General features: G+C 35.6%; 1 protein-coding gene across 2 annotated transcripts; it reads right to left on the bottom strand.

Moving 5' to 3' along the window:
• Positions 1-10,263: 10,263 nt before the first annotated feature.
• Positions 10,264-19,342, bottom strand: LOC122580944 (polyubiquitin). 2 transcript variants are annotated; one of them, XM_043753093.1, is made up of 3 exons: positions 19,232-19,342; positions 17,780-18,694; positions 10,264-11,314 (listed from the first exon to the last, which is right to left on the bottom strand). In XM_043753093.1, the coding sequence occupies exons 2-3, from the start codon at positions 18,688-18,690 to the stop codon at positions 10,396-10,398; spliced, it is 1,830 nt and encodes a 609-aa protein (XP_043609028.1). In that variant the 5' UTR covers positions 18,691-18,694; positions 19,232-19,342; the 3' UTR covers positions 10,264-10,395. The 2 variants fall into 2 exon arrangements, with proteins under 2 accessions (XP_043609028.1, XP_043609027.1); XM_043753092.1 differs by lacking the exons at positions 17,780-18,694; positions 19,232-19,342 and adding an exon at positions 11,869-12,093 and having other exon boundaries at positions 10,264-11,317.
• Between the last annotated feature and the right edge of the window lie 316 nt (positions 19,343-19,658).

Genomic DNA, 19,658 nt, shown 5'->3' on the forward strand with positions numbered 1-19,658 from the left:
TTTTTTCATTGGGATTAGTTTCTTACAATGTAACTATCTTTGACCGAATGTTTATAGTAGGAAAAAACTAAAGTTATGTATATTGTATATAAGCAATTAGAAAAAATGTTTATTGTATGTAAGAAAACATACGTGGCAACCATATACAGGTGCCACTTGTCAGATTTTAATTGGTTGAAACGAAATTCTTACATACAATAAACATTATTCCAAAGTTGTTTACATACAATACACACAACTTTAGTTATTTCCTACTATAGACATTCATTCAAAGTTACTTAAACTAATCCCTTTTTCCTTTTTATCCGGCTTATCTCTTTTTCTCATCTACCGAAGGGCGAAGACCACTAGTATGCATCATACAACTTGTTAAGTTGTTAAACCATGTTTTGGTAATGTAAATTATAAAAAAAAAATTGACAATGTACGATATTATTATTTATTTACTAAATTAAAAAAAAATGATAAATCCTCCTAACTTAATAACCTAATAATCCTCCTAATACATCAAGAAGGTGGCATGTGGTATCCATTAATTTTCTTTCTTAATCCTGCCCCCTGATTTTTCACATGTCATCATTTCATAGTTAGGAGAATAATTAGGCTATTTGGTTAGAAAGATTAATCATTTCTAAAAAAAAAAGATGAATTTTATATTTAATTTATAACCATTAGATCAAATTTAATTATTTCACTTTTATTAAATGACAATATTAATACTTTTATTTTATATAATTAGTAAAAAAAAAACCCAAAATTATAAACCGTAAATACTAATACTAGTAATAGTGTATACAGTGGCGGCTTAAGGTTTTTGGAGGCCTCAATCGAGATCAATTTTGGGGGCCTAATTCATTAACATATAAACTAAAGTAAAAAAAAAAAAAGCTCGTCTTTTGACAAATAATAAAAAATATGCAGATGTTGATGCAAAAATCAAAAAGGCGTTACTACAATACAAATTATATAATGATATTTAATCCAAAATTCAAACATTATGTCTAATATACAAGATTTTGAGGCCTTATAAATTTAGGGGCCTAAAGTGATCGTTTAATCCCATAGTACTGTTGAGGCACCTATGAGTGTATATGTACAGGCTAACATGAATTTTATGTATTAATGTTGATTATTAAAGTCACACCACCTACATTTGGTGGGATTTATAATTTGAGAATTTTTTCGAGTTCTTTCCTTTCTTTTTTTACAAACAATTTGTCTTTACAAATCTACAGTGCGGGTTGTTTAAAACTATAGTATGACAAAGTATTGACCAAATTTTTTTAAATACAAGTCTAGATATTTCCATGTATCTAGCTGTTAATCCGCTTATGGTTTTTTTAAAAACTTGGCTCCTCCATAAAAGGATCATGTGACTTTATGATCAACCATTGTGAGTCCCTCGATAGCTATAGATCGCTCTCGAGATCGTCTATGATTATGTCGTGAGTGCGGAATCCTCACGAGATAACTAGTTTGATTAGTAAACTGGTATATCGCTAATTATCAAGTAAATAATCAGCCGTATTATGCTATCTTCGTTTCTATAAGATATAGAACGAACTTAGGTGTCTGGTGTACTTGTATGTCGAACGTGATCCTTATTTTAGAGTATTCATTCGTATATATATGTTTTGAGTCGAACTGGGCTTGCTGGGCTTTGTTCTTACGAACTTAGCTGCCCAGCCCATGTAACGAAGTTAATCTTCGTTTGTACCAAACGAAGTTTATCTTCGTTTGCCTCTAACGAAGATATACCGTACAGCTTTCTCAGATCGTACAGCTTTCTCAGATCATTTCTCGAGAAGTTCACAAGCTGCATCGGATCATAAACTCTTCTCAACAAAATCTGCTTCTTTGAATCTGCATACATCTTGGCTTCACCAGAATTTCGATCAATTTCCCAATTATCCATCTTGTCCAAGACATCTTGTGCCCATTTCTTGGCAGGGACCTTGATCATGCATTTAATATCATGTTGAACAAACTCAACTGTTTTATCTGGTTTGACCACTCTTTTCTTCGATCTTGGCTCGATCTTAAACTGTGGTTTATCAGAATCTTTCATATTCTTCCTTAACCAGAATCTTTTCTGAGATTCTTACCAACCACATCAGCTAAGCCATCATCGCTTGGATTGATAATCCAGTTATTTCCAAGCTCATGTAAATCTTCTTCACACAAACTTCTGAAATGTCTCTCACACCATACTAAGTACTGACAACCCTCTGGTCTTTTAAGCACAAACAACTTCAATTCATCATCATAAAACCAACTCCAGATGATTGTCTTGTACTTTGCAGCATCTTTATCTGAGATATGAGTCCAATACAAATTCGGTTTCCACGTTTCCCTATGTACTATCCAATCATTTACTCTTTTCTCGGAACACGTCGATCAACATATGTAATGAATCATCATCTCTGAGAGAAACTGGAAAATCATTTGAATTGAATGGTCTTGTCACATTAATCTCATATTCAGATGGAATCGACACATCACCATTCTTAGCATACACAACAAAATGTAGAACTGGAGTTAGGCTGCTGAATGGGACTTGAAGCATTCTTTCTCTAACATCTGATCTCTGCTGATCCAGCACTCTATTCTCATCAATCAACGAATCTTCAGGAATTGAGTCCCATACTTCGTCAAACCCATAAGGCTTCTTGAATATATCTAGATTTGGTTCAGGGACAAATTCGCCTTCCTCGAGCTCATCACCATCAAAGAATAAATCTGTATAATCTGGATCATCTATTTAAATTTACACAAAATGAACACCAGAATAAAAGAATAATCATGATAATTATAATAAAGATGAAATGTAGTTGTATTAAAATAAGATAAATTACATTTTCATTACATAAAATGTCATAACTTATTACACACAATCAATTATACATTATATCTAACAATCTTTATCATAGACAAAATTAGAAACCTGAATCACGAGGAGCACCAGAAGGACCAGCACCAGAACCAGAAGCACCTTGCTGAGAAGTATCACCTCCTGTCTCCCCCTCGATCGCTGCACCCTTTCCTCTATCTTCAACTGGGCGAGAAACATTCCTTTCAGCAGCATTATCAGCATCATCATCGTCATTCTGACGTCGTGGTTGAACCGCTGACAATCTGCAAACTTCTTCAGGAACTTCTCCCCTTTGATTCTTGACCCAGTTGATCAAAAATGTTAAGGCAGCGCGAGTCTCAGTGAGTTCAGACTCCAAAGTGCGAACCCTGGTCTCCAACAGATCAACACGACGACCAAGAACAGGAGCAACAGCAACAGTCGGTCTTGGAGGATCAGGCATTGCTACAGAAGAAGCTTCAACAACACGTCGACGCTTAATTCTGGTATATTGAAGATCAATACTCCCTTGCCTCTTCACTGAAGTAACCGAACTTGCTCTGTTCACAGGGTCTTCCATATCTTCACAGATTTCTCTCAATTCAGAATCATGTTGAGCTGCAACATCGGGATCAATCTCAGCAACAGGAATTGAGTTAGCGGAATCTGAAATTGCTGGAACAGCGTGACAAGCTTTGCTTCTGCGTTCTCTATGAAACAAAACACCCACTTGATCAAACGACTGATGCGAATGATCGCTTTCAGAAGCAGCCGCAATATCATGAATCATCTTAGTTCGACGTTCAGCAGCAGTAGAATCATCTGTGTCTGTCGCAGTTGTAGCAGCAGAACCGTCGGAACTAGCAACATCATCATCATCATTTCTAACATCCGAACCAGTAGACTCATCCCCAGAACTCTCAACACCATCAACAGAACTCGCTGAAGACCAGAATCAGAATCGTCATCAGCAGCATCCACAAACATATCATTCTCAAGACGAGATTGATAGTTTGGATTAATCAGGTGACCAAAAGTGGTGGATCATGAGACCAGCCACATTACTCGTATTTGCCTCTAGATCAGCAAAAGACGCGAAGGCCAAGCATGAAGAACGTAGCGAGGACCTTGGTCATATTCTAAGTCTGGACAAAATGTCTAACTATAGCCATCACAAATCGAGGATACAGAAGAAATCGCTTTCTCCCCCTAGCATTAATCTGATCAACAAACTCTTGATAAAATATCGGGAGAAAGGATAAGGGCGATTATATACCAAAGCAACCATCTGCGACGCAATCTGTGCAGATAGTTGATCAAAGCCAGCCTTGCGATTGCTCAAACAGACGAGCAATGCATACGCCAGATACCTCCATCTTCCCTGAAAACCACTCTTGTCAAAAGAAGTTTGACCTGGCCAACAAATCCCATTCTCTGAAAGCAGCGAAGAAGGAGTTCGAACTCGTAAGTCATTTCAACATCTTCCTCTTCTTCTACGTCTGGTTCTGCTCCTAGATGCAAAATAGTGCGGAGCGACTCAGCATTGAAATCAAATGGTGTGCCTCAACAGTTGCTCGTACAAAACTTTGGCCATCAACCATGACTTCATGAGCAGTGGACCAGAAAGAATCAATATACAGCTTAATCATCTCGGCGAATCACAAAAAGCAAAAGATAATCGCGAGCGAGCAATGTAGTTGAACATTTCATGAAAATGTTCGCAATTATGCTGATCTGGATCTAGGTTCAGGGCAAGATTGTGCTTTTTCACAAATTGACGAGGAGCGAGAGCCATTTCTGCAAAACCAATCACAATATCGAAACAAATATAAATAATCATGATAAATGGATTGCAGAATTGAAAAACTCTAATTTGAAAAAACCCTAATGTGAAAACCCTAATCTGAAAACCCTAATCCTTAATTTCGCAAAACAAGTCTGAACGAAGATAACCAATAAATTCGTTAAGTAGACAGAACGAAGATAGAAGCTAAATTCGTAAGTAATAACTAAACGAAAATAGGTCTTAAGTTCGTAAGAATTAAACCTAAATTAACACCTAACGAAGTTTAAGTTCGTTAAGACTAAACTGTACATGCAAGTTCGTAAGTTATAAAACTTATCTTCTAAGTTCGTAACCTATAAACGAAGTCTAAGTTCGTTTGAATAAACCTAAGGGTGTTAAGCTAAATTCGTTCCTCATCAACTTGGGTCTAAGTTCGTAAGGCATAAAGTAACTTCGTTTCTACCCAGTTAAATTCGTTCAATTCAAATCTAAGTCCATGTGCACACATCTAAATTCGTTTTGAACTAAAGTCTAAATTCGTTCACACAAGTCTAAATTCGTTTGATCAAACCAGGTGAGTGATGTGCGGATACCGTCTATGATCTAAACGTGTTTCAGCACGTTTCCGGATCGATTAACACGAGATCTAAACAATCATAGATGTGCGGAATCCGTCTATGATCGTCTTTAGGGTTAATTAATGATTATCATGATAAACACACACGAAGATAATAAGAACAGGAGATAAAACAAAAATACTATCATTAATCATATGATTATAAGATGAATCCGTATGAACAACATCTACAATGATTACGGATTACAATCATTGAGACGAATCGTGATAGTTTAGGCGGTATCTCGAGGTATAGATCTCTACCTCGAGAACCTAGTGAATGACTCTATGTTGCAACTAAATCATCAACTTAAATTCGTGACCTAAGACTTATATTTATAGGCTGTACAAACGGACTGGGCTGTCAAATTCGTACAAATGGGCTGGGCCTTACTAACTTAATAGTTCTTACGAACTTAAACTTCGTAAGCATAATTGTACGAATTTCTCAGCCTTTTAGAATTATTGCATCAGACAACAGATTGTGCACTTTATGTGCTCTAACAACCATTCGATTAAATTTTTAAATAATCTGGTGTGATGCACAACATTGCTTATTTTCCAACTTATAACAAATACTGAAATACTATAGCATTTACTCACATTTATTCAAATACGATAGCAAGTACCCGTGCGTTGCGGCGGTGAGATGGTGAGGGTGATAGGTCATAGGAGGTGATATGTCATAAAGTGTCATAGCCAAATGTGTTAGCCGTATGGGCTCTGCCATCGGATTTAAAAATTCGTCGAAAGTATAATTTATCAATGTACGGTTTTTGAGATAAAAGATTTTGAAAAAATTAGTGAATTAAAATGATTTATGGAGGAGAGAGAAAGTTGTAGACATTGATGTATGGTACATTATGTATTATCATGTTACATTGTTGAAATTAAAAGTTGAAAGTTGAAACCTATTTGCTTTATAATATAATATAGATGGTTATATTTCTAACATTTACTATCGCATGCTAGTTACCTACAAATACTTTGGTGTATCAAGCACAAAACCTAAAATCAATTTGAGATGGTAAAAAATAAGAACTACAGAATAAGAATTACTAACATTTTTATTCAAACTAATCGTTATAAAGATCTCAAATCTCGGCACATGAATAATTAGAATGACTAACAATTTATATATTGATATTGTTTTTCGTTATCTTAAACAATCAGAAAAACTAAAATCTAGCTAGGATGTTTTTACACAATGTCAAAACTATGTTAAAGTTCGTTGAACTCACAAATGTTGATAGGGAACATGCCTCACTAACCATTTCGCTTTCAAAAGATCCATCCGTAGACCGTAATAAAACTTTATGAAAGGAAGCATTATTACTTAGTGGTCATATTTTATTTCTTATATCATACTTTAGACATCTATAAAATAAATTACGTATTTAGTCAATGAATTTTATTTTCAATTAAAGAATCTTTACCATTTATCATATTTTGTAAAAAAAATAAAAAACAATTAATCAAATGATGACAAATGTCTATGACCTCCATCATTTTTACTAGATTTCCCCTCTTCCCAAAATTTTCTTTTTTTTTAAACCTTTTTTCAAGTACATTTACTGAATAGGATGTATTGCAATTTCTTTTATTCTATCCTACGAGAGTAAGTATCTGCGCGTTACAGTGGTGAGATGGTGGGGGTGATTGGTCATAGAGTGTGATAGTCAAATGCTTTAACCGTACGAGTTCTGTCTTCGGATTTAAAAATTTGTCAAAAGTATATCGAATGACATCTCTAATGAAAGCACCCATATAGTTTTTTAAAATTTATCGAGGGATTTTGAGATAAAAGATTTTGAATGAATTGAAGGAATAAATGATTTATGGAGGAGAGAGAAAAAAAATGATTGGTTGAGATTTTAGGAGAGAGAAAGAATATTATAGTTATTTTAGATAAATATAGAATTGATAGAGGACATTTTAGGAATATAAATGTTAAAACTTAAAATTTAGACTAAGGACTTTTTATTTTATAATATAGAATAGATTAACGCCACTAAATCCCTTATTGGAGGACATGGTGTTTTGAAATCTTAGATCACATTTGTATCACCCATGAATTAAAGCATAATATTGAGATATCAAATAATGTTTTCTTGGTATCCTTTTTATAATACTTTCAGATTATGTTCAAAAAGAATACTTTCATATTATCATGACACTCATCAACAAGAAATGAGTTTCAGTGTGAAGAAAAATCGTATCCAGCATCTAAACTTACTTTACCAAAAAAGTCATGCCTCTTCCTGGAAGGCTGAAACTACTAGATGAATACCCGTGCAATGCGGATACCCGTGCAATGCGACGGTGTAGGCGGCAGCGTATCGGTGATGGCGGTGGCGACTTGTAGTGGCAAAGGCAGCGAGTAAGATAGATAATTAATGTAAAATAACTCATGTGATTTAAGGAGTTAATAAAGGTAATTTGGTTGATAAAAAAATGTATATTATAAATGTTTTTAAGAGATTCTAAAAATAGAATACATAGTTTGTATTATAAGGGAGTATAAATATAGAAGTATACTGATTATCAATGTTTTAGTATACTGATTATCTATAATATCAAATAAAAAAATAAAAAGTTATTTTTGAAAATGTTGAAAAGTTGTGTAATATTTTCAGTTAACATTCTTTAAAATATTTTCACCTACACTACCCTTGACATTAATGATTAAATTTTACTATCATTCATTTATTTTTTTAAAATATATTTTCAATAACCATTTACATCAATTACTTTTAGATCAGTTATCTACATCACTCGATGTTGCCCACTACCAACAGTCGCCCCCACCACGAACACCGTCGTATTGCGCGGGAACCATTCCAGTATATTAAGCAACACAAACAAGATCAACGGAATGACAAGTTAAATCAAAATGAGTCGCAACTCTTAAGTAATGAGTAATTGAAGTATTGTGTTTCAGATACACTTTTGGCAAAACTTTGAAAGACAAGTTCAAAAGGTACTTTCAGTGTGCGCACGAAGCCAAATCGACCTCAAGTCACCATAGCCCCGAGTTCATTGCTGACTTGCTGTAGTCATTACTTGTTAGAATATTTAATAAAAAGTTAACCATTCTTGGTCAAAACTACTATAGTCAATCATTGTATTTCATGAAAATGGTGGTTGTTGAAAGCTATGATTGGATATTCGGGTATATCTAAAATCTGCTCAACCAATATGTATATAATAACATTGATTGATGACTCGATGTTATCCTGATAAGCGTGTCTAAGGCTGCATCCGATGCCGGACCGGCCTTAGACGCTATAAGCACGGGTCGCATCTTCCATGCCATCTAGGGGGTTTCTCCTAAACTTGGACGCGCGTCTAAGACGGTTTTTGATTTTGAGAGTGAAATAATAGGGGGTTATAAAGAGGGGGTATTCTTGGGGTGTTATAAGAGAGAGAAAAACTGATGAATAATGTAAGAATTGAAAAAAAGAGGGTAGTATAAGGAGATACTTAAAATATTGTATCTACACCAACTGTTAGTATCTGTCATTGACATTCGTCAAGGTAATATAAATAACTGTCTTGACAAGATGAGTTCAAGTTCCATTAAAAAAACGCGTTAGTTTGAAACATGAATGCAACTCGGCTTTTATACAAAACAACGATATGGTTATACTGGCTCGTCTTCGTGACGACTTACTTTAGTTCGAAACTAACTAAAAAAAAACCGCTTTGTTAATTTGTCCATAACACCAATTTATTCAATATTTCGTAACAAATGCATTATCCCAGGCATTCTATGAATCTATAGAGAAAAATGACGCAAAAACAGGTCAACTTAGATTTAAAAAAAGTCACCACTCGCTCTATTAACAAGAAGCCAGAGCAGTCGTATAAATTTAGTAAAAATCTTGAGGAAATGCACTACTGATCAAAGTACTGAACCTAACAATTACATAACCAGTTCACATTAAGTTGTGTTACCATTTGCAGAACAAAATGAAACAGAAATAAACACCCGCGCGTTGCCGCGGAGCTTTTATAGTAACGTCGTGGACAATGATTCATTAAGCTTAAACACGTTGCCGCAGATTATATTACACACCTTGCGGCGAGACTCAAGTAGATTATCTTTTCAGATTATCTTTTGGTACAAATTTGATAAAGTCAACAAACATTTATTTGACATTGTAACAATAAAGCATTTTATTGATAGACTAAAATGTAAAAGATAAAAACTTTAGGGGGTTAAAAAGTAAAGACGTAAAAGTTGATGGGCTAAACTGTAAAAGGAAAAAACTTTGGGGGTTAAAAAGTAAAGAGAAAATTTTAAAGAGTTAAAATGTAAAGTAGTAAAAGGTGATGGACTTAAATTTGGGGGTTAAAAAGTAAAGAGAAAACTTTAAGGAGTTAAAATGTAAAGTAGTAAAAGGTGATGGGCTTAAATGTAAAAGGTAAAATCTTTAGGGGGTTAAAAGGTAAAAAGTTCAAAGTTGTATGCAAGTGTAGTTGTACTATGTGCATAGAAACTTGTAAAAAACCAGTTGGTTTTTATTAGTATATATATAAATGGCATACTTTGAATCACCCCATGTAAGAAAATGGCAACTGCAACTTTGTATCGATACGAGGACTTCATGTGTATCCCAATTCGTCGTATCAATACAGTAAAAAACCAAAAAACACTTGGCCATATCCAAGTAAAAGAATGCTAGGTTCTAAAGACTATCTGGTGTTCTAAACACTTGGCTAACTGGGGTCTAGTTTCAATTCCATTTTTCCTTAAGATCAACGTAGAGCCACCACATTCTAGACGTTCTTAGTAACACATCTTCATCCAGAGAACCAACAAGACTACATATCCATCACAATCCAAACAATTCAACCTAGGTTTGGTCCTCTACAAAATGCACCTAGTTCACCTATCACCTGGTATTACCAAGACAACATATATACACTAAATAATAACTCTAAATTACGCAATTAACCAATAAAATCTAAATGCAAGACACATAAAAGCAGCTGTAAAGCAAAAGATTACCAAAGAAACATATACTTATTTCAAAATAACCACAGTACCATAAAAGTGTTCATAAAGGAAACCCATCAACTGATCAACTCCCAAATACAAATTCATCAACATCACATAACAAGTAACCAGCAAATCATTTAAAAACCTCCACGAAGACGGAGCACAAGGTGAAGAGTAGACTCCTTCTGGATGTTGTAATCAGCAAGGGTCCTCCCATCTTCCAGCTGCTTTCCAGCAAAAATCAGCCTCTGCTGGTCTGGTGGGATCCCCTCCTTGTCTTGGATCTTCGCCTTCACATTATCAATGGTGTCAGAGCTCTCGACTTCCAAAGTGATGGTCTTTCCGGTCAAGGTCTTGACAAAGATCTGCATACCGCCACGGAGACGGAGGACCAAATGGAGAGTCGACTCCTTCTGGATGTTGTAATCTGCAAGGGTACGCCCATCCTCAAGCTGCTTTCCGGCAAAGATCAACCTCTGTTGGTCTGGGGGGATCCCTTCCTTGTCCTGGATCTTAGCTTTGACATTGTCGATGGTGTCAGAGCTTTCGACCTCCAAAGTGATGGTCTTTCCAGTCAAGGTCTTGACAAAGATCTGCATCCCACCACGAAGACGAAGAACCAAATGGAGGGTCGATTCCTTTTGGATGTTATAGTCAGCCAAAGTCCTGCCATCCTCAAGCTGCTTTCCGGCAAAGATCAACCTCTGCTGATCTGGGGGGATACCTTCCTTGTCCTGGATCTTAGCCTTGACGTTGTCAATGGTGTCAGAGCTTTCGACCTCCAAAGTGATGGTCTTTCCTGTCAAAGTCTTGACAAAGATCTGCATACCTCCCCTCAACCTCAGCACAAGATGGAGGGTCGATTCCTTTTGGATATTGTAGTCCGCCAATGTGCGACCATCCTCAAGCTGCTTTCCGGCAAAGATGAGCCTCTGCTGGTCTGGGGGGATCCCTTCCTTGTCTTGGATTTTCGCCTTAACATTATCGATGGTATCTGAGCTCTCGACTTCAAGAGTGATGGTCTTACCAGTGAGAGTTTTAACAAAGATCTGCATATTTCTGTATTAACAAACACAAATTCCCGTAAGAAACAAATTCAACACAAACTAAAAATCTTTTATAAAAGCTTACTACATAAACATATTTCCGATTCATCTGCAATAATCTTTACATACACAAATTACAAGCCTTTTTAAAAAACCTCTATGCATAAACATATTTACGGATGGTCTGGGCGAAAAAGAAAAGGAGGCATATATTTGTCCCAACAGGCAACATCATCATCATGAATAAATATAACAATTCTATCAACGAAATACAATTATTATCTTATTATTACTATTGTTGAAAAATGAAAATATAACAATCCCAAATCACTAATTACATTTATATATTTGATACTAAAGATTGATAAAGAAATTAAAACGGAGAGATTGAATAACAACCGTAGATCTAAATAAACATAAATATATTAAATTTATTCAAAGTTGGATAGACGTGTTAGATATTACTTGTAAAATCAATGAATAAAAAATAAATACTAAAATACATGAATCGCTAGGAATTGATCAAAACAATAATCCAAGTTAAATCCAATTGAAAATACATACCTAAGAGAGAAACAAAATTAGGGATTATTAGTTCGATTGTATGGAGAGAAGATTGATTGATTGACCGATCGATTTGATCGCAATTGAATGAAATGAGAGAGGGATTTAGGGTTTTATTTATAGGGAATGAAGGCGAAAGAGTCGGTATGGAATATCCAATCACAATTTGCCACGTCTTATTTGATCCCGCACGCCACGGTGGGTTAACAATATGATCGCCAAGGAAGGTTTCCACTTTCTTTGACCTTTCTTCTGTACGAAAGCCAAGGATATTCTTTACCTTGTCTCACTTAAAATGTCCAAAATTATTATTCTCCAATTTTAATTGTAAGTAATTTATTTATATAATATAATACCCAATAAAAATTATATTAATAAAAAGTATATCTAAAGCTCAATCTATTCATATGTTTTACATCAATTGATTTATAACACACACGAAACAATTTACGGTTAAACTTGTGAAAGAAAGACTTTAAAAGTCAAAATAAGACATTTAAATTGAGATGGAAAGAGTCTTTTTTTTTTTGCTTATATATCATACAAAATCATTATCATCATAATACATGGAATAAACGCATATAAAGTAAGAGTAAAGTAATAAGATGTTTTAGATTAATATACTTTTTTAGATAAAACATATTACAGATTTCAAAAAATGTTAGATGCAAGCTTAATATATACTCGTATGGAAATATTATAACTTTCATGTCAAAAGTCCACTCACTAATTTTTATGGTAAATATATAATTATTTATGGACTTCAATCACAGTCTTTAGGTTACGTTTAGCAAAATCCCAAAAATTTAATTTGTTTGATCATGAACCTGCAAACTCAAGACAAAATACTTTAAATTAGATGAAAAGAATGAACCAATAGGATGTGGATTGTTACTCATTCTCGCATTGTAAGTGTCAAATATCTTGGAAGAAGAAGAAAAAAGAGGAGAAAATTGAAAAAGTATAAGAATGTAACAACTTTTTACTTAATCTTTTTGATATATAACTCGATGCATAGTTTTTAATATTCAAGATGCAAAAACACAATTATGGAGTGGTCACGTCGCCTGTGTATGTGTAACCTGTCATCGAGGTCAAAATTTGGGAAATGTTTGATAAAATCGTGAGTCAATTCCCAAGCCTCTGATTTAGGAAGATTAAACCATTTGATGACAAGATTTAAAGGTTGTAGAATCCTTTTTGGAATGTGATTTTTCCACTAGTGCAGATGTAGGTGTGAATATACACGTTGAAGAGAGACATGAAGTACTGAGTAAATGGATGAATGTGTGGGTAAGGGTGTAAGGCTAACTTGTAAGCTACTCGTCATATGTTGGAAGTAATGAGATACGGTTCATATATAGTTACGCTATAAAAGATTGTTGCTATGGTTGTAGTTTGACCCACACGTAGACGTAGTCACCAACTTTGAAGTGCTTTTCATTTTGGTGTTTGTTAGCTTGCTGAACCATTATATATGTTCCGTGCTCGTTAGATGTTAGTTTCTGAGGATGCAATAAAGCTGCACAGTGAATCAGATCAATAATTAAATCACTATGTTATAGGACCATATATGGCTTCAGATGAATTCATTTTTATAGTAAATTGTTAAGGTGTGTGTGGGGGAGTATCTCGCCACTCCTCCCCGCCTCTCTGGTTTTCCAATAGATACCTGTCCGCTCCCTAATTGCAGGGAATACCTCGCCACCCCTCCCCACCATTTTCTATTTTATTTATTTTCTACTTATTTTTATTGAACAATAATTTACAAACTTTTATTCAATAACTTAAACGTTTATTTAAAATATTAAAACTAATACAATATTAAACTAACACAACAAAATAAAACAAGGAACTACAATCTAAAACGAAACGACAATACAATACATAAATAAATTAGCGATCGATGCCTGGGATGAAAGTGGCATAAATATGGTCAATGAGATCCATCCGAGGATCTTCGTGTACGTTTGAGTTATGTATCTCTGTTAGCTGAGCATCTGATGGTTGTGGCACAACTGGGGATCTGGGATATAATCAGGACATAATGTGTGGTAGTCGTCTTTTAAAATCTTGTTGTGAAGAATACAACACGCATACATGATCTTAGGAATGGGGAGTTCATCCATTTGTCGTGCTTGTTCTTAAAGTATTTTGAAGTGTTTTTTTATAATACCAAAAGTTCGCTCCACATCCTTCCTTGCAGCCTCCTGTGCCCTAGCAAATTGAATTCTTTTCTCACCGGTTGGATGAGGAATGGTTTTCACAAACATAGCATATCTTGGGTAGATCTCATCCACGAGAAAATACGGGTACTTATATTCGATTCAATTTATGATGAATGGAACGACGGGTGTTGTGTCGTCTTCATAGTAATTGAATAAGGGAGATTGATTCAACACCAAAGTACGCATGCCAAATCCATGTATCCTGTGACGCCACTACTTTAAGCATTATGACAGCCCTTTTTGGTCGCCTCTCGTGTACTAGCCATGCCAAGCCACTCGACAATTCTCCAACGCCAGTGTGTGCAATCAAGACTCCCTATATGTACATTTATTAACCGAAAGTATTAACTATGTAACATAAATATATATATATATATATATATATAGATATATAGATAAAATAATTATATAATAACCAAAATTTATAAGTAAATATATACGTAACATGCCGGGGAAACCATATTAAGATGCATGACGATCAAATATAATTTGCACGTCATTACGCGTTGGCCTACGCAAATATTCATGTCGATATAACTTAATGACTGAATCACAAAAAGTATTCAGTGTGTCACGTGACGTTCTTTCCGTCATATTTAAGTAATCATCTAAGCTGTCGGGATTAGTACCGTATCCTAACTGGCGAATGACGGATGTGCATTTCTGTAAAGCCGAGAACCCTATCCTCCCACGACCATCAAACCTCCTTTGAAAATATTCAAAGTTGTTTTCCATATCCCTAGTTATCTTCACAAACAATCGTCTGCTCATCCAAAACCGTGTTCTAAAAAAATCAACATCAAATTTCGGTTGTACAGCGAAATAATCTCGATAAAGACGGTCGTGTGAATCAATACGATCATCTCTGTTTGTATACTGTCTTGAAGAGGATGCAGTATCGCGGACCTCTTGATCAATCGCATGATGCGCGACTGTGAAAATGTTAGCTACTCGTTCCCCCTCATTGGAAGAACTCGAGTCCGATGGGAAATTTGGGGGTGCTGGGCCGGATAAAAAAAAAAGGGTTGTTGAAAAAAAGGTTCATGGTTGTTGTGAATATATATGTATTTATGGAAAGATTATATGGTTGTTGTGATGTTGTTGTTGTGCTACTAGTTGGAGAAGGAAAAAAGAGTTGGCAAAAGTGAAATGAAGAAGAAAGGAAGCAGCAAGAAGAAAAGGAGAAAAAGAAAGATTTGCACGTTGCATATGGGGCCTCTTGCTTTTTTTCTCTATTTTTTATTTTTGTTAATGGTCATATTCATGCGGCATCAATACCGGCACTATTATCCCCTTTCCGCTCCCCACCCTACGGGTACCGGAGGCTGGATTGGTGTGCATACCGGTACCAGTCCGGTACCGGTCTGGTGCCTATGCACTCCGTCCACCCTAAGAGAACTGTGGATCTTATCAAGGACCCTCGGGGACCGCAACCCCCTCCATTTTTTCGCTACGTAGTGCTATTTTATCCGTATTTCTTTCAAAAAGAATATTTTTATTAGTATTATTTTTTGTTCCCGTGACTTACGGATCCCTCTGCAACTTCCCTCAAGATCTGTCATTGTCGATGGGGTAACGATTCTAGATCGAGGTTCATCACATACAAAGCATCCCAAATAATCTTCAAGGCAATGATTGATTATTTTGCTCTGGCCATCGAGGATGATATGCACTACTTATTGTTACTTATAGTTGTCTTGTTGAGTTGAGGTTCATCACATACAAAACCGTCTATGACAGTGCATGCGGGAGGTTGAGATATAGACGGTCTTACTTCTATCTAATATAGAAATGCTCCTTCTATGTTATATCTAAGGTAGAAAGGGACTTCCGGGCTTACAAGGAGCGAGGATCTAACCCTTTGTGGAACCCTTCACCTCTTGAACCACTTAATCCAAACCTTAGTAACTCGTAGAAGATTATAAAAAAATGAAACTTTTCTCATGTTCTAATTGTCTTGGTTACTATTTCACATGTCACTATAAAGACAAACCCAAGTCCAAAGAGGCGACAACATACTACGGTAACAAGTTGAATTAAAATGAGTTGCAACTCTCAGGTTATGACTAATTCAGATACACTCTTAGCAAAACACTAGAAGACAAGTTCAAAAGGTAGGTTCGGTGTCCGCATGAAGCTATTTCAACCTCAAGTCAACTGTAAACCATAACCAGAGTTCATTACTTTGAGAATCGTGGTCCTTTTACTTGTTAGTATTTTTTTAAAGAAAATTAACCATTCTTTGTTAATACTGTCAATCATTGTATTCAAGAAAATGTTGGTGGTTGGAAGCTATGATTGGGTATCCAAAATCTGATCAACCACCATGTATATAAAAACATTGATTGATCCTATCCTGATAATCTTTGAAATGCTTTAGGCCTCCATCGAATAAAATTTGTATCCACACAAACTGTTGGTAGGTTGTTCTTGTCCATATTGTCTCTTTTTCTTTCATACTTCTATACCTTAGGTTGTTCTTGTCCATATTGTCTCATTTTCTTTCATACTTCTATACCTACCTGACAACGGCAACGAAACAGTTAAGAAAGCTGCTTACCCTCCTTACAGGTGGTAAGTTGAACAAACCCAATTTCCAATAACTTTTTAAGTGTAGAATGAACTCAATGCGGCTTTAATGCCAAACAGCGATACCGTTGTGACGGGTCGTGTTTATGACAACTTACTTTCATTATGAAACTGACAACCGCGCATAGTAAAACACAAAACTGCGACATTATGGACTAAATACCATCTAATATTATCATAGTTGCAACTTTATTAATAGGTTCATAAGTCCAATTTCTCCATTTTTTTCTCAAGACTAATACATCTTCCCTGTACATTGGTCAGAAGGACTTACCAAATTTCTAACCTGAGGCCTAAGCTTCAAGCTTGGATCATAACTGTGTTCATATTCATATAATTTATGATAATATTTACTTAAAAAAATGACACAAAATCTAAGATATAGCAGTCACCAATCGCTCTATAAATATGAAAATAGAGCAGTCCTATAAATCTTGTAGAAACCAAACCAACCGTTGTAGTAGAAATCTTAAGTTAAAGGACGGATTAATGACTGAACCTGACAAAAGCATAACCAGTTCATTTGTAGTTGTGTAACCATTGCAAAACAAAACGAAATGGCTTTCTTGAATCATCATCCCGTTATGAAAATCATCATCATATCAATCTAGTAGAAACCAAACCAACTGTGGCCAAAACAACAATTCAAAACTAAGCCTGTGAATAAATATATTTCAGAAACCTACTTACAACATATGCTTCATACCTAGTCTGACACATAACCAGGACCGATACAAGAAGTACTTGCACATATAGGTTAACTAGCGGTCAAGTCTCAATTTCATTCAGCCTAAGATCAATGTAGAACCACCACATGCCGGAAGTTGACCAATAAAACTAAATGTGCATGGTTTACATATCAACTGTTATTACCAAGACAAAGATATATGTAGCAAATAACCAAAAAAGTTAAAACCAGGACACATAAAAGCAGAACAGCAAAATAAGCAGCAAAGGATTACCAAACAACCAAATACTTATTCCAAAACACCAACCACAGTACCATAAAAGTGTTCATAAAAGAAAAACCATCAATCCCAAATACAAATTCATCACCATCACAGAACCAGAAACCAACATATATCATTTAGAATCCTCCACGAAGACGGAGCACAAGGTGAAGGGTAGACTCCTTCTGGATGTTGTAATCAGCAAGGGTCCTCCCATCTTCTAGCTGCTTTCCAGCAAAAATCAACCTCTGCTGGTCTGGTGGGATCCCCTCCTTGTCTTGGATCTTCGCCTTCACATTATCAATGGTGTCAGAGCTCTCGACTTCCAAAGTGATGGTCTTTCCGGTCAAGGTCTTGACAAAGATCTGCATACCACCACGGAGACGGAGGACCAAATGGAGAGTCGACTCCTTCTGGATGTTATAATCCGCCAAAGTCCTGCCATCCTCAAGCTGCTTTCCGGCAAAGATCAACCTCTGCTGATCTGGGGGGATACCTTCCTTGTCCTGGATCTTGGCCTTGACGTTGTCAATGGTGTCGGAGCTTTCCACCTCCAAAGTGATGGTCTTTCCAGTCAACGTCTTGACAAAGATCTGCATACCACCACGTAGACGAAGAACCAAATGGAGAGTCGACTCCTTCTGGATGTTGTAATCAGCAAGGGTACGTCCATCCTCGAGTTGCTTTCCAGCGAAGATGAGCCTCTGCTGGTCTGGTGGGATACCCTCCTTGTCCTGAATCTTAGCCTTGACGTTGTCAATGGTGTCAGAGCTTTCGACCTCCAACGTGATAGTCTTCCCGGTCAAAGTCTTGACGAAGATCTGCATACCTCCCCTCAACCTCAGCACAAGATGGAGGGTTGATTCCTTTTGGATGTTGTAATCTGCCAAGGTACGCCCGTCCTCGAGCTGCTTGCCAGCAAAGATCAACCTCTGTTGGTCTGGTGGGATCCCTTCCTTGTCCTGGATTTTCGCCTTGACATTATCGATGGTATCTGAGCTCTCGACCTCAAGAGTGATAGTCTTACCTGTAAGAGTCTTCACAAAGATCTGCATATTTCTGTATTAACAAAATCATAAATTCCGTAAGAAACAAATCCAACAAAAAGTTATAAATAAATTACAAGTCTTCTATAAAAGCTTACTACATAACATATCTCCGAATCATCTCTATATACACAAATTACAAGCATTTTAAAAAAAAAAAAAAAAACTCGATGCATAAACATAATAACGAATCGTCTACAACCATCTACACAAATTAAAGCCTTTAATAAATGTAACAATTGTGAATAAATGTAACAATTCTATCAACAGAATACAATTATTATCTTGTTATTACTATTGTTTAAATTATAACAATCCCAAATCACTAATTACAATTGTTTTGATGATAAAACTGAAACAAAAAAGAGACAGATTATAACAATTAATCATAGATCTAAATAAACACAAATATATTATTAAATTTAAAGTCGGATAGACGTGTTAAATATAAGTTATATCAAAGAATAAAAAATTAAATAAGAAATTACATGCATCACTAGGAATTGATCAAAAAAATAATTATCATAATTACAACTGAATAAATACATACCTTAAGAGAGAAACGAAATTAGGGCTTGTTTGTATAGAGACAAGTTTAATTTAATTGATCGATTTGATCGCAATTGAATGAAATGAGAGACGGATTTAGGGTTTTATTTATAGAGAATGGAGGGGAAAGAGTCGGTATGGAATATCCAATCACAATTTGCCACGTCTTATTTGATTCCGCACGCCACGGTGGGTTAACAATATGGTCGCCAAGGAAGGTTCCCACTTTCTTTTGACCTTTTTTCTGTTTTTGGTCTACGAAGGTTCTAGAATGTTTTACCATCCGAAGCGAAGAATATCCTACTTTTCGACTTCATATCGTACGAGTACTGTACGTTTTTTTAAATAATGTTCATCGTATAAGAAAACTAGATTATTGTCCAGTATTAAGTTTTTATGTTAAGACAATTAGTAAAAACATGATATAG

The sequence above is a fragment of the Erigeron canadensis genome, chromosome 9 (genome assembly GCF_010389155.1).
Source record: "Erigeron canadensis isolate Cc75 chromosome 9, C_canadensis_v1, whole genome shotgun sequence".
Lineage (NCBI taxonomy): Eukaryota > Viridiplantae > Streptophyta > Magnoliopsida > Asterales > Asteraceae > Erigeron > Erigeron canadensis.